Genomic DNA, 26335 nt, shown 5'->3' with positions numbered 1-26335 from the left:
CCATCTCTAGAATTCTTGGAATCTGCGAATCTATAAGGATTGGGAATCCAAGCCTTATGAGAAATGGTTGAGGGAGTTGAGTATGTTTAGCCTGGAGAAGACTTAAAGGAGCTATGCTAGCCACCTTCAAATATTTGAAGAGTTGTCACATGAAAGATGGAGCAAGCTTGTTTGCCGCTGCTCCAGAACCATCTTAAATGAGATTCCAGCATTACAAGGGGTTTGATAAAGGAACCACCCTACAGTTACATTTGTATTCTCCCACTTAAGGGTTTATTATTATTAATGTGTCACATCTTAGTGCATTTTTGGTCTTTGTGGAAGCTGCCCAGAGTGGCTGGGGAAACACAGCCAGATGGGCAGGGTACAGATAATAAATTATATTATATTATTATTGTCACATTTGGGGTTTTCCTGCCTGAAGGGTCTATTGTTATCATTATTATCAGTGGGGTTTTTTAACCCAAGAAAATCACCATTTTATAGTTCAAATCAGGAAAAATAAATACAGTAAATGGACAAAAGTATAAAAATTCACAAAATGTTTAGGGGTATGCGTCCCCCCAGGAAAAAGCACTGATTATTATTAATTAAATTTCCATATCGCCGTTCATCAGACTTGAAACCTCCCAACTCCTACTACAGCATTGACAACCAAAGCACAGGCAACCAGGGTTTGCTCCCCCCACCACCGTCAGCGTGGTTCACGTGCGCTGCGCTTCCGGTTCCCGCCCTGAACCGCCAAGAGATGACTACAAGTCCCAAAGCCCCTTGCGGCCGGGCGCCCAATCGCAGCCCGTCTTCGGCTTCTTTTGCGCAGGCGCGGCAGCCGGCGCGGCTGCCCTTCGCCAAGATGGCGGACGACAGTGATACAGCAGTGAGGCGGCCGTCAGGGGAGGAGGAGAACGACCAGCAGCACTGCAGCGACTGCGAGAATGAGGACGAGCACAACTGCAACCGAGGGTGAGCGGCTCTGAGCCGGTCCGGGTCGGGCCTCCGCTCTCTGGTGTGAGGGGAGCCGCCCTGATAACACAACCGGCGGAGGGGGGGGGGAGGCGGTCTGGTGGGAGGTGGAGAGAAGAGGCGGGAAATAAAGTCGGCCCTGCCCACGTTCCCTTTTTGCGGCGCTTGATTGGCTGAGGCGACTGGGCGGTTGCGTCCTGAGTGGTTGGTTGCTCTGCCAGTCCGAAAGGGGGAGCCGCTGGTTCCTCGCCCGTTGCAGACCAGCGGCGTGACCGCGAAGGCGAAGCGTTTGCCGGGCCTGTTTCGTGTGAGGGATAAGGAGACCCGCCATAGGGAGGGGTCCGGGACCTAGATATTTGGAGGTTATAGGGTGGGTGTGAAGGAAGTGGTCTGAAAAGCAGGAGCTTGAGGGAAAGTGTAGCCTGGGCGAAGGAGAGACTGGGACGGTTTTTATTGCATGCTTTTATTGTATAGCAAATGCATGTTATTCTGCAGCTCTAAGCATAAGGTTGGTCCCCCCCCCCCCAAAAAAAAATAACCTGTTATTTCACACCACGAGTTCCTGTGTCTTTGAACTGCTGGGCGAGGGGCAGAAATACAAGAGTTGCATTTCCACACACACCTTGGCTGGAGATTCTGCATTTCTGCTTCTCACAAAGCTGTTAAAAGAGCCTTTGTTGGGGGCAGCAGGATACACTTGCCCCAGGCCTTGGAGGGCTAAGCTGGGGGGCACCTGGTTGGTGGTGGGTCAGGGAGTGAAAGCGAAAATGGCAGCTGCAACCCAAACAAGAAGCCTCTGCTGCGTTCTTTAAAAAAAAAAAAAAAGCATTTCTGCCTATTTAAGTAGTGTAATCTAACCAATTAATGTGTATCATTAGGGTATATATGAAGTACCAATGGGAAACTTAAATAGGACTAGCTGCTTATATCTTCTTTTTTTGTTACTGTCATAAATGACCCTTATATTGAAATCACCCTGCTGCTTTTATGGCAGGGCGATGCACTAAATGGTTTCTCAGTTGCTTTCAGGCCAACCTTACAGGATTTGCTCCCATGATATATCAATCTAGTCCCTTTTTGTTCAACAAGTATGAAAACAGGGACATGTTATGGACAAGCATTTCTTTGAATGTGGCCATTCCTCCTCAAAGTCTTCACCCTTGCTGCTAAGCTTATTTTTAATCGTTGTACCTACATAGAGAACTATAGAACTTGGGCTCAAAGAGGCCAAGTAGTCATTAGCTGCACTAGCAGTCTCAGAACAAGAACATCTGCACACAAGAGGCTTGCCAGACCTTAGCATAATGTGACTCAACCAGAGCAGGACTGACTAAAACAGTATTTGGGAAATGTACAACAGCTGAGGCGCACACCAGTTTCTGAATTCAAATAAGATGCACACTTTCGTACTTGCGACAATAAATGTTTGTTTTGGTGGTGTAAGAAAGCATAAGGATGGCCTGCATCAAGGAATCCTATCCCCTGTGTTCTTGCAGGAAGAACTGTTCTGAGTATAACTCCTGGTGAAAGAAGGAAAGGCAGGCAGCACTGAGCAGCCTCCCCTGTGTACAGATGTTATGGGCTCACAGGAACATCTGATTATGTAGTTTTATTTTTTTGATGACCCACTAACACCTTTCTCCTGGTAAATCATTGTGCCACAGTACATGGTTTGAGAATTACTAGCATGAGTAGTAATGCTCTTGTGCCATTGAGTAAGCCCCATTGGACTCAGTGGGGCTTTCTGCTGAATAGACGTGGATAAGATTCTGCTGTGAGGTGCCTGCAGAGTAGACTCCCTAGAACAAACTTGACTTGTTGGCTTTTGAGAAAGGCAGAAAATTTCCTGGGTCACTGCTTGATCTAAAACTGGGATGGAAAGCATTTTAAATGCAGTGATCTGTTATAGGAGACAGATGATGATGTCTTCAAAAGTTAGTAGCTTCCACATACGCTTATACAATTTCTGCCCGCAAAACGCAAAAGAGCTAAGGGGGCTATTTTCATTTACCATAGGCCTGAGTTAGATCCAGATTGTCAAGAAAAAATAATCAGTTAAAGTGTTATAAGAGTACAGTGGTACCTCGGGTTACATACGCTTCAGGTTACAGATTCCGCTAACCCATAAATATTACCTCGGTTTAAGAACTTTGCTTCAGGATGAAAACAGAAATTGTGCAGTGGCAGCAGGAGGCCCCATTAGCTAAAGTGGTGCTTCAGGTTAAGAACAGTTTCAGGTTAAGAATGGGCCTCCAGAACGAATTAAGTACTTAACCCAAGATACCACTGTACATACGGTCAAACCAGCCAGTGTCTTGCTGTGTACTTCGTTTTCTTTGATACACTTGAGGAAAAAGGTTTGTTATGTATAGGGAAAAGCTGTTTTTGCACTCTGTGACTTGAAACGGCTCTTCTATATCTAAATAACCCCTAAATATCATCTAAGCTTGCATGTGCTCATTGTGAACGAGCCTCTTAACCACGGTTTGTTTTCAAGACTGAATTGACCCTGTATGTATGAAAGATGAGAGCCACTTAAAATTCAGGTGGTGAAAATGTAGCTATTGAATTAGATTAATCTGTTGAGCATGTATTTTCCTATTCAGATGAACACTTACAGTACTCTTTTATATCTAATTAAATGATTTGTTCTTTCTCCCCTGCTTGGACAGGTAACAAAGCGGCTTGTGCATATTTTCCACTCCTTTGTTGCTAAGTTTGCTTAGAACTTGGGGGGGGGGGGGGCGGTACAACATCCCTGTTACACAAGTAGGTGGTTGACAGAGGGAGGAATAAATGCCTTTGAAGCAATAGCTGCAGCACTTGGCTCATCTTTCTAGAGGCTTCTTGCCTGAGAAGTTGAGTTTTTTTGGGGTTCTTTTATCTCTGCAATAGGTGTCACTGGTTTGTGGACGGACCTTCAGTCATTTAAAGTGTGTCTGTTTTTAGATGACCCAGCCTAAACTGTTTCCTCATTGTCACTATTATCAATCACATACAGTGGTACCTCTAGTTGCATTCACCTCCAGTTACGTATCCTTCGGGATACATACGGGGCAAACCCGGAAGTATTTTTCCGGGTTTCACCGCATGCGCAGAAGCACTCTACATGCCACATGCATGCGCAGAAGCGGCACTTCCGGTTGCGAATTCCTCGGGATGTGGCCTGACCTCCGGAACAGATCCCGTTCGCAACTGGAAGTAACACTGTATAGCTTTATAGCTCTGTAAAGTAGGCCTTTCAGTTTGCCCTAAAGTAGGAGGGAACTACTGGCACACTCGGGACCAAATTGCGACACTCCCAAAGTGGTGTAATGGGAACCCCAAAAGTGGTCTTGGACTTGCTGGCAATATCTTTTGGGGGAAGGTAGCTTTGAGGCTTTGGCCTAAGTGCAGTGGCTGTGTTGATAATGGTTGGTGACTAGAGTCCTGCAGAGATCATCTGAAGTACTTGAATTAGGTGGTCATGAGCAGTAGGACTTAAAGCTCTCCTTATTAAACCTTCCAGGTGTTAATGCTTCCAAGTGTTACAAACGTGGCTGGACAAATCCTACAGATCTTATTATAACTCAACCCTCCGCTCTGATACCAAACTGGTTTTCTGGTTTAGCTGCTGCCACAGTGGGAATATGCATGTGAGGCTATCCTGGCTTAATCAGTCTGGTTTGGCTTGCCTCTTGTTTCATATTCCATGTTCTGCTTTGATGCGGTGTAGCACCCATAATCCAGATCTACAAAGTAATGGCTTCCTTCAGTGTACTGTGGGAATCTGTGGAAGCTGCTGAACTGTGGGTTTTGAGATAGTTATTATTATTTATTGGATTTATACACCACCCTATACCCAGAGATCTCAGGGCGATTCACAAACGAAATCATAATATATAAAATCAAATTAAAAATAGCCCAAATAAAAAATCCAAAAAAGAGCCACATTCTAAAAGGGTATTGGATGTCAGTAAGATCAACCAAAGACCTACTTAAAAAGGAATGTTTTTGCCTGGTGCCTAAAGGTGTATAATGTAGGCGCCAGGTGAACTTCCCTGGGGAAGGCATTCCACAGATGGGGAGCCACTGCAGAGAAGGCCCGTTCTCGTGTTGCCACCCTCTGGACCTCTCAAGGAGGAGGCACACGAAGGAGGGCCTCAAGATGATCTCAGGAACCTGCTAGGTTCATATGGGAAGAGGCAGCCCTTGAGGTATTGCGGTCCTGAGCCGTTTAAGGCTTTATAGGTCAAAACCAGCACTTTGAATTGGGCCCAGAAAGCGATTTTTGTTCCTTACATGATAGGGTAAAAGTTAAGGAAGATTCTGGAAGTGTTTTGATAAAAACAATATTTTGCATGTGTATAGTTTTTTTTTCTAGTTTTAATTGTATTAAAAGCACTTTTGGCTTGAAAGTGCTTTTTAGATGTTAAAGTCACTTTCTTTTTAAAATCCTTACAGCAGCTCCTGTAAGGTAGGCTTTATTATTCCAATTTTGTAGAGGGGAATGGAAAGAGAGGGGCATGCCTAAGTCTTTGTAAATGCATCGGAAAGGGCACATTTGAACCAAGGACTTCAGTTGCTGATGGGGATTGTGATAATTACAACATGGGCATGCACTTGAGGCTCTTAAAGCATTGCTTCCATGGCTCCCACTATCTTGTGACCGTAGTGTGGGGGCTGTGTGGATCTTCTTTGCCCTTCTGTTTCGGGTGTGTGTTGCTTGTTTGGTTTTGCTTCTCTCAGTAAACTGGAACCATCCACTCTTGATGGAGGCACCTGGTTTGCTTTGCCCTCAACTAGTGGTGCACAGTGCGACTTAGAACTTGTGCTTAACTGTCTGGTGGAGGTGAGTTGGCTTGGGAAGGACCCTACTAAAGGTTTAGAGAAGAGCCTTCTAGCTTTATGGTTGTCTTGCCAGATCTGGGGCACAAGATACAGCACTTCAGCTGAAGAGTCTGTCTGTCTCTTTTCTCTTAATTCCACTTGGGGCAGGGAATTCCACTACCCTGACCCCAGCAACTAAGCTGTGAAGGGAGGCTTCATGCTGCCTATCAGAGCAGCCTCCCAACTCCTACTTGCGTGCAAGCAAGAAACATAGTATTTTCACTGCTGTCTCAGTAGGATCATTGCTCCTGTATTAATAACCAGTGAGCATCACATTTTTGAGTGTGTGAGCATTTGCAGTGCAGGAGATTTGTGAGATTCTCTGGCAACTGTGGCATGAATGGCAATTGTGTGTGAAACTTTTATTGTGTGCAAAACTGTGCAGAATGTGATTAGTCTGTGCTAAAATAGCTTTATGCTGCAGTCTGGTTCTCTGTTTGGTTCCACTTCAATGCATGACCACACTATGCCGAGATTCCTTAATATCTAGTCCAGACTTATCCCTCCGGTTTCTGAAAAGATTACTTGCTTTAAGTATTAGCTGTAGATTTGCCAAGTAGGACTTAGAAGCACCTACATTTGACGTAGCATGGCTCAGCAGTCAGTGTGAAACACTGGAGCACAGAAGTCTCTGATGTGAAGCAATGAGTGTTACATTGCAAGGATGTAGATTTTAGCTTAACATTAGAACTTCATAATCTGAAGGGCCAGTCATCTGGCAACAAGCAACCCAGAGAAGTTGTAGCATAATGGTTTTATAGTTGAAGCCATGCACATATCTGTCTGGGGTGCTTCAATCATGTCATTGATTGTTTTCCTGTTTTAGAGGAAGTTAGACTCAAAGAATGACTTTCAGTCTTTGTTCTATAGAATCCTGGAATTCCTTGGCAACTTATGCATGATTAATAAAAGGAAATTTATGTTGCCTTAGGTTCCACGATGAAAGAAAGGCAGGATATAAATATACTCAATGAACAAAACAAAATAAACTTCCCTAAAAAAACAGGTTGTGTGTCAGTGCGTCGTGCAATGTACTACCACAAAGATGAATTGGGGGGTAAAATTTCATACTGAGCAATAGCAAAGCCCAAGAGGCTCCACATAAAATATTCCTCCTTCCCCAGAATCTTTTTCCAACAGATGGGTTCTGTAGCAGCTCCTTGGTGGCTTCCACTAGGATTTAAAGTTGTGGGAGAAGCTCTTATCTTGGGCTTAAAGCCAGCTTTTGCTACTTGTTTGGGTTTGCCAGCCATTAACAAACAGCTTGCACACTAGTAATAGAGAATGCTGTCTGGTTTGTGCACTTGGCTTGTGCAGGGCTGCAGTGAGGCTCAGTAGATTTTGCTGACACCCTGTGCTGACAGAGAGCACTCCCTTGGAAGACACCCCAGAATCATATGCAACACACAGAATTTCCATGGCAAGCATGCAAATTCATGTAGGGGGACATTTCGAACCAGTGTTCCATGGTGGCATATCAGATGTTCCTCCGTGGAAAGATATTTGTGGTGTGGGAAAGTGGGTGCATTGTGGGTACAGGGAACTTATTTTAATTTTTATACCTTCCTTTTTCCTGAAAACAAGGCCAATATATTATTTTAATCCACAATAACAAAACAATGATTAAGAAGAGCGACAGATTGCGTGCTAGAGGATTACTTTGCAGCTTAGGCAAAAAAAGGAGATTGCAAAGAATGCTCAAGGTATATTGTCTTTTGTCTTTGCAGCAGCCACCATAGTGCTAAATTAGACAGGAGTTACAAGCTAAGAGTGTGCACATTGTGCTATGTGGATAGTCCATAACTGTGTTATAACTAGTCAGTGCTGGTGCAATATTGTCAGGGCTTCTCACACAAGCAGTTCAATAAAGTCTTGTTAAGGTGGAAAAATTGTGCCGAGGCAAAGTTGCAGAAGACCTGGTCGCCTCAGATAACTTGAGCAAATGAGTCACGTCACATACTGCAGCCAACCCTTCTTTCCCAATTCCTCACAAAACTGGAACACAGAGATATCCTCCTTCCCCCACACCACAAGAAGCTACAGATTGTGTGAAGCGCACACCTTTATTCCATGCAATTTAGTCTGTATAATTTGGGGTTCCAGCCTTGCAAGACGGAAGGAGTCAGAGCAGTGGTTTCTTTCTTCCCATACATCCACTCAGGAGCTAGCTTGAAAGAGTGAGTTTCCCCAAGGTATACTGGTCAAAAGAGACCAATCAGAAGCAAACTGTGACCTTGGCACCCGGCCCCAGCTCCCTTCAAGCCCTGCTCTTAGTTGTGTTTCATTTTTTCCTTAGTGGCTTAAGCCCAGCTGATGACAGTGGGGGGAAAAAGAAGAAAAAGAAACAGAAGCGGAAGAAGGAAAAGTCGGATCAAGTTGATTCAGCCCAAGATCAGACAGTAAAGGTAAAAAGCAAAAATATTTTGCAACAGGTTGGTCATGTTGAACCATCCTCATGTTCTCTTCCACTCCCTGAGCCTCCCATTCTCTATACTGTGTTCTTTTTTGGGTACCCATAAAGTTAAATTAGGAAAGGCTGGGGATCTATGCAGGGGAAGTTCTATGGGGACTGGTTGACCTACATTGTTGCATTTACATTTGTTCTGTTTTCAGTGTGGGTAGATGTAGAATGGTGGGGGTGGAGGGCAGTGTTGGCTTTGAATGTTCAGTGGTTTTAAGGGGTAGCAGGAGAATGTCCTCTCCAAAATTTTAAACTTTCAGGGAGGGGGGAAAGTAGGACGTGGTGGTCAGTTGACTCATTGTGCCTTTGGTGTCTGCAGGTGACCTTGCCAGCAGAAAGAATGCAGGAGATTCAAAAGGCCATTGAGCTGTTCTCCGTAGGACAAGGACCTGCCAAGACAATGGAAGAAGCCACCAAACGCAGCTATCAGTTCTGGGACACACAGCCAGTCCCTAAATTAGGTACATAATCTTCTCCTTTCCTCTTTTTCTTCTATCTGGCTAGCTTTAAATAGTCTCAAAACGTTGGGGGGATCTTTCCAGCCTGTTACTATGCCAATTAGGGCAATGGTTCAACAGTCACCTACATCTTGTGCATTCCCCAAACCTCAAGAAACTGTGCAAGTTGTGTGAGTGTTCAAGCTGTGTGATGTTTCAGTCCCAGAAATGGGATTGCAGGTAGGTTGGGGAATCGGGGAATGTGGGCCCTTGCAGCAATGCTGCAGACGGGATCTTACTAGTTCTCTTGGACAGAAGCATATGGGACCTGAAAGAATTGGGGGTCTGGAGGCTGGAGTTGCCCAGGAAACTGTGCTAACACATGTGGAGGGCTAGGAAGGTCCCTTCGGTAATTATTTGCCATGCATGGCAGCAATCCTCTCTCTTTCTCCCCCCATTCTCAGGAGAAGTAGTGAACACTCACGGACCTGTTGAACCAGACAAGGACAACATCCGCCAGGAGCCCTACACTTTGCCTCAGGGTTTTATGTGGGATGCTCTGGACTTGGGGGATCGAGGTGTGGTGAGTAGGGATGCAGCGGAACTAACCATCCTAGAAGGTTCTCCTCTAAACCATCTCCACCAACCTACCCCATTGCTACCATAGCGTCCAGTTGTTCCATCTCAGGATTCTGACCGCTTTTATTTTAAGGCTTTCCACAGCTTCGCTAGATGATCCATATTTCTCTTTTCCCTGTCCATTCCGTGTTTGGCTTTTCTTCTGGCATCTTAATTTTGACCATGCCGCTGTTCCTCTTTCTTTCTCTCCCTTCGACCAGAGTTTCCTCCTGAAAACTAGCTAGGTTTTTGTGCGGGTAAAGTTTGTCATAGGATTGATCTCATAGCTTTAAGCTTGGCTGGCTGGCTTGAGTCAACTGGATCTCTTTGTGCATCTCTGCATTGTTCTGCCTTGTCCACGTCTCTTCATTTTGCCCTTGTTTGTGCCATAGTTTTTCCGTGTGGTCCAAAACCTTTCCTGCTGATCATGTAGAGCCTACCAGCACTTTAAGAGTCAATTTTTATTGACTCGTTTACCTTTTAAAAATGTTATTCTTGATATAAACATTTACAGATATCATTTAAAACATGCACACAATTTCATAACACTTTGGTTTTTTGTAACACTGACCTGATCTTTTTATCTCTTAAAAACTAGCCCTCTGTTACTGGTTTGAGACTCAAGACTACACTCATACGTAATGCTCAACCATGGTTTGATGTTACATGGATGAGTTGTAGCAAGCCTGAGCAAAGCATTGGGCTTTGCAGTCTCCCCTCTCCTGCCACTATGCAGCCAGGGAAAGGACTTGTACAGAGGTGGGTTTTGCTTTCCAAGGAGGTTAGCAACTTCCTGTCATATGAATCGGGAATCCTGGCTGAAAACAAACTGGCTAGTTAAACAAGCCGATTACATAACCCTTGTCTTGAAGTTGGATTGTTGTGAAACTTTGCAGGAGTTTGGTTTCACTGTCAACAAGTTACAGCTTGTTGTGTCACACAGACCAAGAATTGTAGCTTAAAACAAAATCTCTTCAAATATCACCCCCCCCAGCTGCTAAATCACAGTTGATCATTGTGTGTGAACGCAGCCTTTTTGTCCCAGTCTCATTTTTTAAAAAAATGTTTGGTACATTGCAGCCAAGACACACCTGTGCCAGCAAACTCTTAAACTACTTCTTCATTGTGTAGCAATTTTTGTTGTGTCAGTACCTCACAGGGTAGCTGTTAGGGAGATCCTTAAGATTCTTCTGCTGGTAGGCGATTGTGAAGATGTGGACTACAAGTAGAAGTTGATGTCGGGTCTTCCCCAGTCTATGTCTAAAGCTATTTTAGTGTGCTGGTAGCTTCCCCTGCAGTGGCTCTTTAATAATTCTCGCCACAAGTGTCCTTCCGGATAACTCTGTTCTCTTAAGAGGCAGCTTTGCTTCCTTAAGCAGATTATGCTTTTCTCTCTTGGTTTCTTCAGCTCAAAGAGCTGTACACTCTCCTGAACGAGAACTACGTGGAAGATGACGACAACATGTTCCGGTTTGATTATTCACCAGAGTTCCTCCTGTGGTGAGTTAAGGGTCCGTCTGAATTTCTCTGCCGTGGTCTCCATCTGTAAAAAATTAATACATAAAAATCAAAACTGACTCCTTATGCTGAAATAGCTAAAATATTGACCCAAGTGCTTGGGTTCATATTGACCCAAGGTCTTGACTTGCCCAACATGCGTCACTACTACCCCATATGTAAATCCCCCTTTTCCAAGTGTCAGGGGGCACTTGCTAGCTCAATTGGCTAGAGCGTGGTTCTGATAACGCCAAGGTTGTGGGTTCGATCCCCATATGGGCCACCTGCATATTCCTGCATTGCAAGGCGCTGGGTGATGAGCCTCAGGGTCCCTTCCGACTGTACAGTTCTATGCCTGCTTCTGTTCTGATAGTTTCAGTTGGAAACAATAGAAACAGGGAACATATGTAATGTGGGTACATATGTGTGGGATAAGCTGGAGCTCATGGAGTCAGTCGTCGTCAGCCACTGAGTCAAAATAGTGATAGATGAAGAGACTTTCTATCTAAAGGGCACACCACCATACCAAGACAATTCTGCAGCCTCTGCAATTTATATAAATTCAGCATGCTTGGGCCATTTGTTCTACTGTGCTGGCATGCAGTCTGCCATCTCCTGGCCACCAGGAGCCTTGTTTTCTTCCCCAGCTACCCCAGTTCTGAAATTTTACTGGGCATGTATACTGCCAAGCCTGTCCATAAAGCCATGAAGCGTGCAGCTGGAAACTTTGACTTTTTTCATTGTGTGACAATCTGCCTTTACAGTCGTACCTCGGAAGTCGAATGGAATCCGTTCCGGAAGTCCGTTCGACTTCCAAAACATTCAAAAACCAAAGCGTGGCTTATGTTTGGCTGCAGGAAGCTCCTGTCGGACGTTCGGCTTCCAAAAATAGTTCGCAAACTGGAACACTCACCGGGTTTGCGGTGTTCAGGAGCCAAAACGTTCGCAAACTAAGCTGTTCGAAAACCAAGACATGACTGTATACCACGGTAGAGGGGACCTGTGACCTTCGAGATGTTGCTGGATTCTTAATACCCATTAGAGAATTACAGTGGTACCTCGGGTTAAGAACTTAATTCGTTCTGGAGGTCCGTTCTTAACCTGAAACTGTTCTTAACCCGAGGTACCACTTTAGCTAATGGGGCCTCCTGCTGCCGCTGCACCGCCAGAGCACAATTTCTGTTCTCATCCTGAAGCAAAGTTCTTAACCCAAGGTGCTATTTCTGGGTTAGTCTGTAACCTGAAGCGTCTGTAACCCAAGGTACCACTGTATAGAGTTGCAGAGTTGGAAAGGATCACGAGGGTTATCTAGTCCAATGCAGGAAACATTTGCCCACCAAAGGCTTGAACCCACAACCTGAGATAAATCTTCCGCCCGAGCTGTATCTGACCATTGGCGACGCTAGTGGGACTGATGGGAGTTGGAGTCCCACAGCATCTCAAGGGCCACAGTTTCACCATCACCTGATGGTGATGGTATCTGCCATTTCAGTATTACCTGCCTGGACTGCAAGGCCTCTTGAAGAGGTTTTCCCTGGGCTTATTACTTGGCAAAGCGCCCTGCGCTTCAGCAGCGATCTCATATGGGCTTTTGGATCAAGATGTCTTTGACGAGACCCCGTGTTTCTTTCAGGGCTTTGCGTCCTCCAGGCTGGCTGCCCCAGTGGCACTGCGGTGTGAGAGTCATTTCCAGCAAGAAGCTGGTTGGCTTCATCAGCGCTATCCCGGCTGCTATACACATATATGACACGTAAGTCAAGCCACACACTTCTGTCTCTTGACTTTGGATGCCCTTTGTGGATTAAAGAAAAGGTTTCAATTTGAGCTGGAGCCGTTTTTCACTGTTTCCGCTCCGTAACTTTTCAAATGCGCAGGGGACCTTTGGGCGTGTGCAGAGTGCTTTTTTAATTTTATGCTGCAAAAAAGTCGCGTGGAACAAGTCAACCAGGCTTGAACCCCAACACCTCTCATGTTACAAGTTACATAGCGGCTGGGATCTTCTGCGGCTCTGCAGGCCTTTATAATAACCGGATGTGGGCGAGGTAGAATATTGACTGAATAGTATTGCCCGAAAACAGCCCAGTAAATTGCTGTATGCACAAAGAAACAGTGTGCGGGGTGGCGAATAACTCATGGCAGTGTAGCGTAGAGAGCTTAGTCTTTTCCCCCCAAAAAATTGTATTAGTTTTCACAATATTATAAACAAACAAACAGACAAGACAAACAAACATAAATCATAGCCTTATTGAAAATTACACTTATTAACTTTGTTAAGTGACTTCCTCGCTACCCCTTGGTTGAATTTCATTGCATGATCCTTTTAACGGTTTTCCAAATCCCAATTCTTATGAAATTTAACTTAAACATTAACATCCTTAAATCTTCATCTTACGGAATTAAACATATTAATTCATCACTTAACATAAATAAAATTCTAAGCCAATTTAGTATCTGCAAGCTATTTTCAGTTAATTTAACTTAACAAATTTGACTAGATAATCATTAAATTTATTCCACTCTTCCTGATATTCCTCCTCTTTCTGGTCGCGGACTCTTCCAGTTAGGTTGGCTAGCTCCGAAAAATCCATCATCTTCATCTGCCATTCTTCTATTGTTGGTAATTCTTGGGTTTTCCACTTTTTAGCTAACAAAATACGAGCAGCAGTTGTGGCATACAAAAATAATTTAACATCTTTCTAGCTTAAAGTCATTTTTGGAGGGGGGGGGGGAGAAGAGCATGGATATGAGACTTAATAAATCCAGGACGGTCTTTCCTGCTCTCCTTCAGATCGCTTTTCAAAATGTGACAGAGAAACTGTTCTTCAGAGTTGTTGTCTTTCTCTTCCTCTGAAGGGAAAAGAAGATGGTAGAAATAAACTTCCTCTGTGTGCACAAGAAACTGCGTTCCAAGCGGGTGGCCCCTGTGCTGATCCGGGAGATCACCCGACGGGTCCACTTGGAGGGGATTTTCCAGGCTGTTTACACTGCCGGCGTAGTACTGCCAAAGCCTGTTGGTACCTGTAGGTGAGTGTCCTTTCATTTCATTTATTGAATTTATATACTGCCCGATACCCAGAGGTCTCAGGGCGGTTCACAAAAAAAGATCACAGTATGGGATGTTGATTAGGTCAAGCAAAGGCCTGGTTAAAAAGGAACGTTTTTGTCTGGCGCCTAAAGGTGTAAATAATGAAGGCGCCAAGCGAACTTCCCTGGGGAGAGCATTCCACAGACGGGGAGCCACTGCAGAGAAGGCTCCGTTCTCGTGTTGCCACCCTCTGGACCTCTCGAGGAGGAGGCACACGAAGGAGGGCCTCAAATGATGGTTGCAGGGTCAGGGTAGGTTCATATGGTAAGAGGCGGTCCTTGAGCTATTGAGGTTCTAAGGCTTTATAGGTCAAAACCAGCACTTTGAATTGGGCCTGGAAACTAATTGGTAGCCAGTGCAGTCGAACGAGGATCAGTGTAATATGCTCAAATCGTCATGTTCTGGTGAGCAACCTGGCCACTGAATTCTGCACCAGCTGAAGTTTCCAAACCGTCTTCAGAGGCAGCCCTACGTATAATGCATTGCAGTAATCTAACCTTGAGGCTACCAGAACATGGACAACAAGTAGTTGTCCAAATGGGGCATAGCTGGGCCACCAGCTGAAGTTGATGGAAGGCACTCCGGGCCACTGAGGCCACCTGAACCTCAAGTGTCAAGGTGTCTTACCTCGGATTTACTTTTTTCTCCTCAAAGGTGGCTTCTTCTGAGTTCCACAGTACTTTCCCTCATGTCAGCTCTCCAATAGCATCCTGTCTTTTGCCAAACCTGTCAAACGCACTGTGGCGTTTGCCTCCCAGGATGGGTCATAAGGAAAGGGTTAAAATGGGTGTGATGTGATTGGCCAGTGAGAATGCAAGGGGGGAATAAAAGTTAGAGTGGGAGGTTTTGAAAGTCAGTTGAGGCTTGGGAGTTGAAGAAGGAAGAGGGAGGTTTAGGTGTGGGTTAGTAGAGTTGTATTGTGAGAGAGTGAGAGGAATTGTGAGATGGAGTCAGATAGATAGTTGGGATAATCAGTTTGGAGCTGTTAGGAACTAAGAATAAGAAACTGCCAAGTAAAATTAACTGTAACCATAAGCTTGTTCCTGCATTTAAAAAATAAACTTGATTATTTGTTTGTTAACAACTGACTGGACTCCGTGTGTCCCCGTGAGATACGGGGTGGTGGCACCGGAAAAAGCAATTGTAGTGGCGGCACAGGGTCAATAGACCGTCAAACATCCGGAGCCCTGTGTGTGATCGCCACACGCAGCTTTGAGTCTCCTCTTTCCATGATACTCTTGCTGCAGCTGCGATAGGCAAGGGAGATACTAGCAGTATCACCACTGCCCAGAGAGCAGGGCTCCATCTCTAACCCCTGATTGACTGGATAACAGGGGGAAGAGGGATGCCGGGAAATAAATAATAGGGCTTTCCTGCAAGAAGAGTTTCAGCCATTGTTCTGGCAAGATGATTGATTGATTGATTGATTGATTGTGTGTGTGTACCTTTCTGGGCCTAGGAGTAAAACGTACCTCCACTTTTAGGTGATACTGAGTTAGGCCTCAAATTACTAAGGCTTCCGTGGAGGAACGATGGGATCCGAGTGGGATGTCTAACCAGGAAGGCTCCTCTTTCTGGCAGGTACTGGCACCGGTCCCTGAATCCGCGCAAGCTGATTGAAGTGAAGTTTTCCCACCTGAGCAGGAACATGACTATGCAACGCACCATGAAGCTCTATCGGCTTCCGGAGGTCTGTGATGGGCAGGGCAGTAACCTCAGTGGGGCCTTTGTGTAAGAATCTTTCAAGCTGAGATTGTATATTTGCCACACTTTTCCTCACGCGAGCGAGGCGAGGAGTTTCAGAGCATGCGGGGACCCCGACCTTTCCGCACTATTTCCCCACGCCCCACAAGTTCCATGTACAGTCGTACCTTGGTTCTCAAGCTTAATCCATTCCAGGAGTCCGTTCGACTCCTGAAACCGTTCGAAAACCAAGGCACGGCTTCCGATCGGCTGCAGGAGCTTCCTGCAGGCAAGCGGAAGCCGCGTCAGACGTTCAGCTTCCGAAAAATGTTTGCAAACTGGAACACGTCCGGATTTGCGGCGTTCGGGAGCCAAAACGTACAAGTACCAAGGCGTTTGAGAACCAAGGTATGACTGTACACTCTGGGCCCAAACCAGATTGCATTTAAATGAGGAATACCTTGTGAGCTGAAGCCTGAGCTGTACCCCTTGAGGTCAGGAAAGATTTCCTTCTCACCCCGATCACATCTCAGCATTAGTTTTTCTTAGGTTCTCCCCCGTCCCGTTCTCTTTCCTCCATATCACCAGAGATTATTCTGCATGTAGAGCAGCAATCCCAAACCTTGCCAAGGGCACACCGGAGTCCCGCGAGAGAACTGTTCACAAGCCGCAAAGAAATAATTACAGGCTCCTCTGAGCCCAGCTCATCCATCTGCAGAGAAGATTGCCAGCTGCATCTCTGCGCAAGGTGTAGTCTTGGCCTTGCCTCCTCCTAATCATTCTCTTCCATGGCTGGATAATTCCACAACATCTCCGCATCAGAATGTGATTGGAGCATTCAGTCCCTCTTGTAGCGCAGGGACCACAGAAGGTTTGCTTATTTGGTCTCCAGGGATGGCAGTGCTCTGGGCTTGTTTTCTTCAAAATCTAAAGGCACACACTGCAGAAGCATGATTCACAGAGGAGGAAACCTCTCCTGTGTGGGGAGTTCTCTCTTATAAAGGTAAAGGGACCCCTGACCATTATGTCCAGTCGCGGACAACTCTGGGGTTGCGGCGTACAGCTTCTGGGTCATGTGGCCAGCATGACTAAGCCGCTTCTGGTGAACCAGAGCAGCACACGGAAAAGCCGTTTACCTTCCCGCCGGAGCGGTTCCTATTTATCTACTTGCACTTTGACGTGCTTTTGAACTGCTAGGTTGGCAGGAGCAGGGACCGAGCAATGGGAGCTCACCCCATTGCAGGGATTCGAACTGCCAGCCTTCTGATCGGCAAGCCCTAGGCTCTGTGGTTTAACCCACAGTGCCACCCATGTCCCTTCTTATACCCTAAAACTAAAGCTTGCACATGGGGGATGGCACCCTTAATTTCAGAATAGTTGGGGGGGGTGGTGGAATGTTGATCCATTTGACAAACCACAGAAGGGCAAGTAATGAATAGACAAATTATTTTTTTAAAAAGAACATTGGTCATTTATTATATTCTGGAATGGTAGATTTCCAGACAAAATTCATCTATATGATTCTTTTGCTGTGCTATAGTGTAACATATGTATATTCCTTTAACAAGATAATAATTAATAAAAAGGTGCTTTCTGTGGGGGGGGGGGGGACAAAGAAAAGGCTTCTTTGTAGAGTATAAGGGTGAACTGCTCTTTTTTTAATTCGGGAGAAAAACTTGCATCAGCCACCAGATATGTTGGAAATGCAGATCAAGAGCCAAGATGGTGGGTGATACAGCGATTATGTGCCCCCTCCCCCACCAACATTTTTTAGGAATTTCCCCCAGCATCAGGTTGGCTGCTAACGCAGATTGGGGGTGCTTCCCTTTCCCCTCGCTTGGAGTATATGTCTTGTTTTCTTGACACACTGGCTCCAGATGCACCTGCTTTCTCTCCTCATGCCCCCACTATAATGTGAATTATATTTAGGTTGCCTGGTAAGGAGCTAGAAGATGGGTGACCCTACCCTTGGACGGGTATTTAGACAGCCTTTGACCCTTTCCTGATTCTCTGGCTGTAAATATTGTGACTCCAGAGTCAATCAAATGTGGTTTGTTGTGTCAAAGTGTATTTGCTTGAAGTCAGGACATAAAGAGGGTTCACCTTTTTTAATTGGGAGAGCATCAGGTCTCTGTAAGTTGAGCTCAGCTCTGTGCTGGTGTTTGCGGCTGCCGTGTGGAGTTGCTGGGCAAGCGGCCATCTCTCAAGTTCACGGCTGTCCCCTATGCTGATTGGGTGATTTTTGCTACTGGTCCCTCCCCCCTTTTTAAAAAAACCTGAGATGTGATAGAGGGAAATCCTTCAATTTGCGAGTGGCCCTGGCACACAGGTGATTGAGCACTGCTTGGTAACAGTCGCTGGGTGGCAACCGTGCCATGTGAACCACCTTAAATAGTTGAGGCACATCTTTTGAGATTACCCATCATACCACAATTGCAACAGTGATTTCCAGACAAAGAAGTTCCAGTGTGACTCTGGGCAACTCTGCACTAGCACCACATTTTGGGTTGTCATAGTGCCCGTTACTTCTCCCTGCCAGTGGGCAGCAAACTGGCACAGAATCTGATCTGGTAAGTGTGTCTAGAGGAGTTCCCCTCCCCCATGCCCTTAATTGCACTTGATCCCCCAAGAAAGCCTTATGTGGCTGCTTCCTAATTCTCTGGATCTCATGCATACACCCTCCAAAATTGTCCTTATCTAGCCACTTCCCATCTGTGCCTGGGCAATCCGATTAGCTCAATATAATATTCCTTTCCGTCTGAGCCACCCCAGGGCCAACACAAAAGTGCTTTCACTGGCGGCCAGGACTGCAATCTCCAGCCACAGGAATGTGCATGCAGAAGGTTCATCTACGTAGCTTTGGGGACCTTGCGCATAGGTTTGCTTGGCACAGAAGCTGCGCAGCACAGGTGCTGCATTGCACAGTTGCCACAGCAGGAGGAGCCAGAGAACAGGGCTGTGCAGTCTCCGATAAGATTTCTCTGCAGGGCTCAACTTGGAGTGAAGGTGCCCAGCAGTGCCTCATCGCAGGAGGAGAGCAAAACAACCCCGAACAATTTTTAGAACAAATTGCTTAGAAGCTGTTGGAGAAGAACGTGGTAGTAAAGGGCACCTGTGGATCTAGTTTATCGGGGTTCAAACTTTCTCCCTTCCCTAGAAATTGAACACTGGGCATCTTGGCGGGTATTCAGCTAAGCTTCCATCAGCGTAGACCCCTCAAAATTAATGAGCACGGCTCAAGTTAGGTCCATTCATTTCAGTGGTTGTCCTTGCAGTAAAACTTAGTTGAAAACCACCCTTGTCACTGAGCCACAGCCCATCCTCCAGCGGTCCTGAGGGTCCAGTCTGCAAACCGCCAGCCTAGCTGTGAAGCCCTTCCTTCACTGTCAGCCAGGATCTCCAAATGCCTTTCTAAGCAAACCCTTTTCCTCTGACTCTTCCCCCAGACTCCAAAGACCCCAGGGCTGCGGCCGATGGAGCAGAGAGACATCCCTGCTGTGCACAAACTTCTGGCTGAGTATCTGAAGCTCTTCAACTTGACCCCTGTCATGAATGAGGAGGAGGTGGAGCACTGGTTTCTACCCCAGCCCAACATCATAGACACATTTGTAGTTGAGGTGAGGAGCGCTTTCTTCCTTGTCACTTCACAGCCAGTGAGCAGAGGGCAGAGAGAAGGGGTTGGGGAGTTCTGCAGAGTCTGTCTCCCCAGTCCTGCTGAATATGAAGTAGGACAAATTGCATGCATGTGGGCAGATTCATCATCATCATCATCATCATCATAAATTGGTGTTACATCTTATGACCTTACCCCACAGACAGAATCAAGATCCTTAAATACATTCGTACCTTGGAAGTTGAATGCCTTGCTAGTTGAACGTTTTGGCTCCCAAACATCGCAAACCCGGAAGTGGCTGTTCCAGTTTGCGAACGTTATTTGGAACCCGAACGTCTGTCGCGGCTTCCAATTGGCTGCAGGAGCTTTCTGCATCCAATCGGAAGCCGCGCCTTGGTTCCCGAATGTTTTGGAAGTGCAATGACTTCCAGAAGAGATTCTGTTCAACTTCCAAGGTACAACTGTACATTTTTTTTAAGTATAGAAAAAGCCATACTCCTTTGGGATAAAAACAGCCCTGAACATCTGTGTGAAGTGAATATATGAAGGGCATTGCTATACTTGTAGTCAAATTTAACAGATTTTTCATGCATTCAAGCTGAATAAGGTGTTAGAATGGATTTTGCTCTTGTAGACTGCTGGTGGGAGGGAATGCCAATTTTAATGCTCCCCCACATAGAAGAATATCTTTGTAAGTCACTGGCTCCCAAACTTATTTTCCCATAGACAACTTGAAAATTGCTGAGGGGCAGTTAATGATTTTTCTTCCTGCTGCAGCAGTTGCAATGTGCTAGATGCTGCGTGATTTTTAATTGTATTTTTATTGCTTCGTTTATGTCTTATGTATTTTATTGTATAGGCAACCCCCCATTTACACGTGTTCAGTATGTGTGAGACCACACACACATATGTATTTGCCAAACCTAGAAGTGACCCGAAAATGTCACGAGAAGAGGCAGGGCAGGGGCAGAACATGGTGTTTGCCGGCTTTTTCAGTGGTGTTTCAAATATACGCCATTTCACTTAAATGTGCAATGCCTGTGTAAATGGGGGTGTGCCTGTATTACAGTTTGAACTCCACAGAATTCAAATTGTAATACAGTAAATTGCAATATAAGAAACAAAAGAAGCAATAAAAATACAATTAAAAACCAGCACTAATATTTCACGCACTGTCTTCAGCCACAAATCCACAGGCATGATGCAGGCCCCCTGAATGAAGCTTATGGGCCACCGGTTTGGGACCGCTGCTGTAAATTCAAAAGCAGCAAGTATTCCCACATCAGTGGAGAGGTTCTAGCTCAGCCCATTCCTTGCTGTGTTAGGTTTCTGCATGGCTTTCCTCCACCCACAGTCCGAAGTTCTATTCATCAAGAGTCATTGCCATCTTAATTCCCGATCCATTTTGTTTCTTTTCTAAACCAGAATAATATAGTAACGTATTTTTCACTCCATAAGACGCACTTTTTTCCTCCAAAAAAATACGGGGAACTGTCTCTGCGTCTTATGGAGCAAATGCACTGGACGGCAGAGGGATCCCTCGGCTGCCGCTGCAGTTGCAAGCTGAGGGATGCCTCCGCAGCCGGAGCAATGGCTCCCGTCCGTCGCTCGCTGTGAAGCCAGCAGAGCAAGAGCCGCTGACACGCTCTGCGCAGCTCTTGCTTTCCTTACTTTAAAGCAAGAGCCGCGCAGAGCGTGTCAGCGGTTCTTGCTGGCTTTATAGTGAGGCGGGAGGAGGGATGGGCAAGCGAAGTGAGAGCTGCGCAAGGCGAGACAGAAGCCATGGAAGCGGCTCTTGCTTTGCTTTCTTTAAAACAAGAAAAGCGAGAGCAGCTAACACGCTCTGCGCAGAATATTTTTTTCTTGTTTTCCTCCTCTAAAAATTAGGTGCGCCTTATGGTCAGGTGCGTCTTAGGGAGCGAAAAATACGGTAATTGGAGAGAAGGGAGGAATCAGATCTTCTTGCCCCACTAAGTTGGAGAGGGAAGGCCCGATGGCAGATGAAGCCAACTTGCTTCCCCCACAGCTGAAGACTGACAGAGTCTGGGGGATTTAATTCTAAAATGTATCTCACTGTTTACTTCAGAACACGGATGGGGAGGTGACCGACTTCCTGAGTTTCTACACCCTGCCCTCCACTATTATGAATCACCCAACCCACAAGAGCTTGAAGGCGGCCTATTCATTCTACAATGTCCACACCAAGACACCACTTCTCGACCTCATGAACGATGCCCTTATATTGGCCAAGATGGTAAGCTGCACTCTTTAGGTTACGTTATTTCCTTAATGTAGCATTCGGGGAAACGTGCTAAAAACAATCTTGTTTATCAAAGCCCAATATATATATGTTAAGGAGACCCGAGGAGCAGTACAGAATTGATAGTCCTGAATATCTGAGTCACGGGGTTTTTTTTTTAAAGCAACGTTCTCGCTTTCGTGGCACTTGAGTGGGAAAAACTGGCCTATTTTTTTCTGGATGCTAAGGAATTGCAAAGCATACAAATAAGCCCAATGTCTCTCCCTGCCATACCTCTTTGTGCAGAGGGGCTTCGATGTTTTCAATGCACTGGATCTCATGGAGAACAAGACCTTCCTGGAGAAGCTGAAATTCGGGATTGGAGATGGAAATCTGCAGTATTATCTCTACAATTGGAAATGCCCCAGCATGGGGCCAGAGAAGGTAGGTGACCGTTGCTATAGAGCAGGGACGTCCAACTCCTAAGAGACCACGATCTACTCTCAGGAAAAAAAGCAAGCAGTGATCTACCCCTTTTGGGGGAGTTCAGGTCATATTTGTTGACCTTTTTTTTAGGAAGGAGAGTCCTGTTATTTTGGGGTTCAGGTCAAAGTTGTTGACACTCCCGTTTTTGGAGAGAGAAGGAACAAATTTTAGTAAAGGGGAATGGGGGGAAATCACTCACCTAAAAATCGCAAAGGAAACAATCTGCCTCTCTGCGAAAACTCCAGTGATCATGCGCAAATGGAGTTTAGGGATATGCCCGGGGGTCTCAGGGCGGTTCACAGAATAAAATCAAGATATAAAACCACAAAATACCTATTAAAAATAAGAACCCAATAGCCGCCCCCAAAACAAAAAAACACATTTGGTTGATGTAAATTGGATCAACCAAAGGCCTGGTTTAAAAGAAACGTTTTTGCCTGGCGCCTAAGGGTGTATAGTGAAGGCACCAGGTGAACTTCCCTGGGGAGAGCATTCCACAGACGGGAGCCACTGCAGAGAAGGCCCTGTTCTCGTGTTGCCCCCCTCCGGACTTCTCAGGGAGGAGGCACACAAAGAAGGGCCTCAGAAGATGATCTCAGGGACTCGGCAGGTTCATATGGGAAGAGGCGGCCCTTGAGGTATTGCAGTCCTGAGCCGTTAAAGGCTTTATAGGTCAAAACTAACACTTTGAATTTGATAGCCAGTGTAGTCGAACCAGGATCAGTGTAATATGCTCAAACCACCTTGTTCCAGTGAGCAACCTGGCCGCTGAATTCTGCACTAGCTGAAGTTCCTGAACCATCTTCAGAGGCAGCCCTGCGCATAACGCATTGCAGTATACAGATGCATCTATGCGCTTCTTGGTTCTCGCCACTGCAACTGTTGGGGCACAAGGCCTCTTTTGTGCAACTGGACAGCTTGCACCCATCCACAAAGAAACAAAAGTTCTCAGCCTTTCCTAACCCTTCCCCTTTCTGCCGGTTATTTCCGTAGGTTGGCTTGGTGCTGCAGTAACCAGTAATCTCTGGAGAAGTGCTGGCAAAGCCGCTGAAGACGGGCTAGAGTGGAACTGCTGGCCGTTGCCGTTCAGATGTCTATGGAAGTGCAACCCTCCCGCGGAGGAGCTAGCGCCCCCCTACAATGGCCATGCGGACCGTCCACTGACACTTCTGATGATTGTACCATGCGCCTCGGAGTGCGCCGACACGTTAGCATCAGCACTTGGCCTCTTCTCCCCCCCCCCTCCCCACCCCGTACAACCACGATCAAGGGAATGTAACTGCTGAAAAACTAGCTCACAATTGGCATATATTGGAGTTAACGGGTGAATAATAATAAAAAAATATATTATATATTCTATACTTTAACCATGTTTGCTGTTCAGCGGAACTGGGACTGGAACCACGGGGTTGCTTAGCTTTCTGTTGTAGAAATAGCATTGAAACTGGCCCAGATTGTCCCACCCATCACCAGCAAAATTAGTGTTGTGTGGTGCATCCCAACACCCAGCTATATCCAGTGTTTCTCTGTGACATCTAAAGCACAATTGAGCTTCAGTGTGAGTTTTCTCTGGTGTGGTTGCCCAAGGCTGGTGCTAGTTAATGATGTTGGGGGTTGTTTTTTTAAAGCCAATTTTCTGCCTTGTGCATGCAGCAAAGGGCTAACGTGCTTAATACTCCAGCTTTTCTTTTGGAAAGAAATAAAGGGCTAATTTAGTGACTTACGGAGCTGTCGCAGAACTGAACTCTTGTGGGATGATGTATGTAGCTGTCCCATCTCTCCTGTCCTGGACTTGCGCTAAGGTTTGTCGCTGCAACACTTGACTCTCCAAACTGTTAACAGCCTGTGCCTTTTGGCTCTTAAAATCCATGTTGGCCATGCCTTGCTTTATGGGAGCAGTTCTTCATTTCCCCCCTCCAAGAGATGGGAGTTATTTGGGGCTTGCGATGTCTTGGAACTACAGCTCCGCCCCATCTGTGTTTTCCTACCACAGAATCGAACGCACTGCCCGTTTTTCGACCTTTCCTGAGCTGCAGCGTCTCCCTTCTGCTTAAGTCAACTAACAGTCCGTTTGTACTGCCCAGCCCTGAAAAGAACATTTTTGTGCTCCCTTCTGTGAGAATCTGCTGATATTATGAGAAACTTTCCTGGCAGTTGTGCCTGTTGCCTGTCCGCATAAACCCATGAGAATTTCATTCAAGCTACCATGGGAATGGCTATCTGTAACTTTGCCAATGAATACTTGCAACGGGAGACAGACCATATTATGTTGCTGGTGTATCTCTTACAGCAAGGTTATTTTACTTCCTGAAGTTAGGGAGATCAGGCCTTCTACTCAGTGACCTCTTTCAAGGAAGAGGCTTTCCAGTTTCCCAGTGAAAATGTGACCCAACACTAAGGAGATACGTCTTTCTACACCCACCCTTGCTGCCCGTCTTCCAAAATCGGCAGATTTTCTATCTGTGCAGTGAACAAGATGGATGGGCCTTGTCTTACAGAGGGCTCTCCCAAGTTTTGCTACGGTGGGAAACACCACCAGGAAAATGGGCTTTTTGAAAGGTCTTCTCCAGATCTGGAAGGCGTTGGAAGTCATCTGCTGGAAAACAAGGATGGCTGAAAAGAAGCTGGTGAAGAAGAGCAGGAGGGAGGAATTGGCCTCCCATGAATTAAAGAGATGTCACTTGGATCTGTGAAAACCCATCCACTAGTGGCGTTTGTGGTGGGAGATGGCCACTATTCAAGGTCTGAGCTGAGATCCTAGGAAGGGTGTACCTCTTATCATAGCCAAGTCAGTGGCTTTTATGTTATTTTTAAAAATATACTATTTATTATAAGAAATTCACATTAAAAAATACAACACAATTCAATGAAATTTGCTAAGAACTGGCTGAAAAAATGCAACTGTATCCCAAATAAAAATAAGCAGTGTACACAAGGGGAAAGGGTCAAGAGTTTGGATAGGCTTAGGAAAACTTGAGTTTTTAAGAGGCATTTTAGAAGTCGTCATGGTCCCTGCCTCACAGATTTCCAGAGGGAGGGCATTGCAGAGGATGGCCAGCTTCCCCATTGCTCGCAAGGGTTCTCCTTGGAATATCTCGCAGGTCAGTTTGGTTTTCATTGAAGGAGATGCTCTGCTAGCTATCCTGGTCCTGTGTTGTTTAGCATTTTAAATGTAAACAACAAAACCTGTAGTTTAGGCTGGGAAAACCTGTGTCTACATCCTTGGGATGGGGAATCTGTGGCCTTCCAGCTGTTGACTGCAACTCCCACCACCCCTAACCACTTACCATGCTGCCAGGGGCTGATGCAGGTTGGGAGTCCAACATGAACTGGGGACACCACAGGTTTGCCTCCCCTAATCTAGGCCATATCCCATCAGACTGAATCTCCATATAGAAAACTAGTATACATAAGGGAGAAGGCTGGACTGCAACCAATCTTCCTCACCTGCTTTGTATGGTGGAGCATCCATTTCTGTGTTGAGACTACCCTTTTTCTTAAATGGTACAATCCAAACAAATTTACGACCTGAGTGAAAACTGGGCTCCCAAGTGCGGTTCCTTCCACTGCTGGGCAGAAAAGGACAGCGTTATCTAGATAACTTGGCACCTCCTCAAAGTGCTATATCTGTTGCAAAAGATGTGTATCTCATTCCTTACTTTGCTAATAGCTTTCTACCCAAGCATTGTATTTTGGAAACTGACCCTCCTTCGCGAAGACTGATTCATAAAGACGTAACGGTTTCAAAACACGTTTGGAGGAAGAGGAAATCCCCCTTAAGCTAGAAACCAGCGGTTGTGCAATTCTTGTGTCGTAGGCTGGCAACGCCTGCAGCTTTTAACCTCCTGCTTGTGCAGTTGACTCAGAGCTTGTTACGTCGCCCGTGGAGGTTCAGTAGAACATTACGAAAAGGATCTCTCCCGTGATCTGTGCTTGCTTTGTCCAAGTTGCCTTTCCGTCTTTCCACGGTCAAGTGTATTGCTGCTTTATTCAGGAGGAGTACCTTCATTTCCACCCGAGAGGGGTTTGAGAAAACACCCCTTGGATTTCCAATGCTTTGAAAACTTTGCGAGAACTATAAGCCTGAAGGCAGCAGCTCCTTCGACAGGACATGCCTCTGGCGTTGAAAGAACACTGGAGTTTCCCTGGCTAATTCCCGTTTGCTTCGCAGACATGTTCCTAGCTCTAGATCCTGTATAGACTTTAATGGGCCCTCTTCTAGCATTTTGCCCTGGGTTTTGCATCCATTTTCATTTTGGATACGCTTTTCAGGTGTGCTGTGATGAGGACGCAGACATCTAGCCTGGGCTTGTGCATTTCTCTATATATTGCAGTCTCTGTATAGCATTCTTCAAATGTGATAAATGTGTAATATTCCTTTTCA

General features: G+C 45.9%; 1 protein-coding gene across 2 annotated transcripts; it reads left to right on the top strand.

The window, feature by feature from the left end:
* The first annotated feature begins 747 nt into the window (after window positions 1-747).
* Window positions 748-26335, top strand: NMT1 (N-myristoyltransferase 1). 2 transcript variants are annotated; one of them, XM_028703347.2, is made up of 12 exons: window positions 748-963; window positions 8129-8237; window positions 8613-8754; window positions 9195-9313; window positions 10757-10848; window positions 12479-12595; window positions 13699-13869; window positions 15512-15620; window positions 19060-19230; window positions 21313-21480; window positions 21772-21909; window positions 22945-26335. In XM_028703347.2, the coding sequence occupies exons 1-12, from the start codon at window positions 749-751 to the stop codon at window positions 22963-22965; spliced, it is 1572 nt and encodes a 523-aa protein (XP_028559180.2). In that variant the 5' UTR covers window position 748; the 3' UTR covers window positions 22966-26335. The 2 variants fall into 2 exon arrangements, with proteins under 2 accessions (XP_028559180.2, XP_077773590.1); XM_077917464.1 differs by lacking the exon at window positions 21772-21909.

This window comes from Podarcis muralis, chromosome 13, assembly GCF_964188315.1.
Source record: "Podarcis muralis chromosome 13, rPodMur119.hap1.1, whole genome shotgun sequence".
In the NCBI taxonomy this organism is placed as follows: domain Eukaryota; kingdom Metazoa; phylum Chordata; class Lepidosauria; order Squamata; family Lacertidae; genus Podarcis; species Podarcis muralis.
Note: the sequence above shows the minus strand (reverse complement) of the source record. Positions and strands in the feature narration are given on the sequence as shown.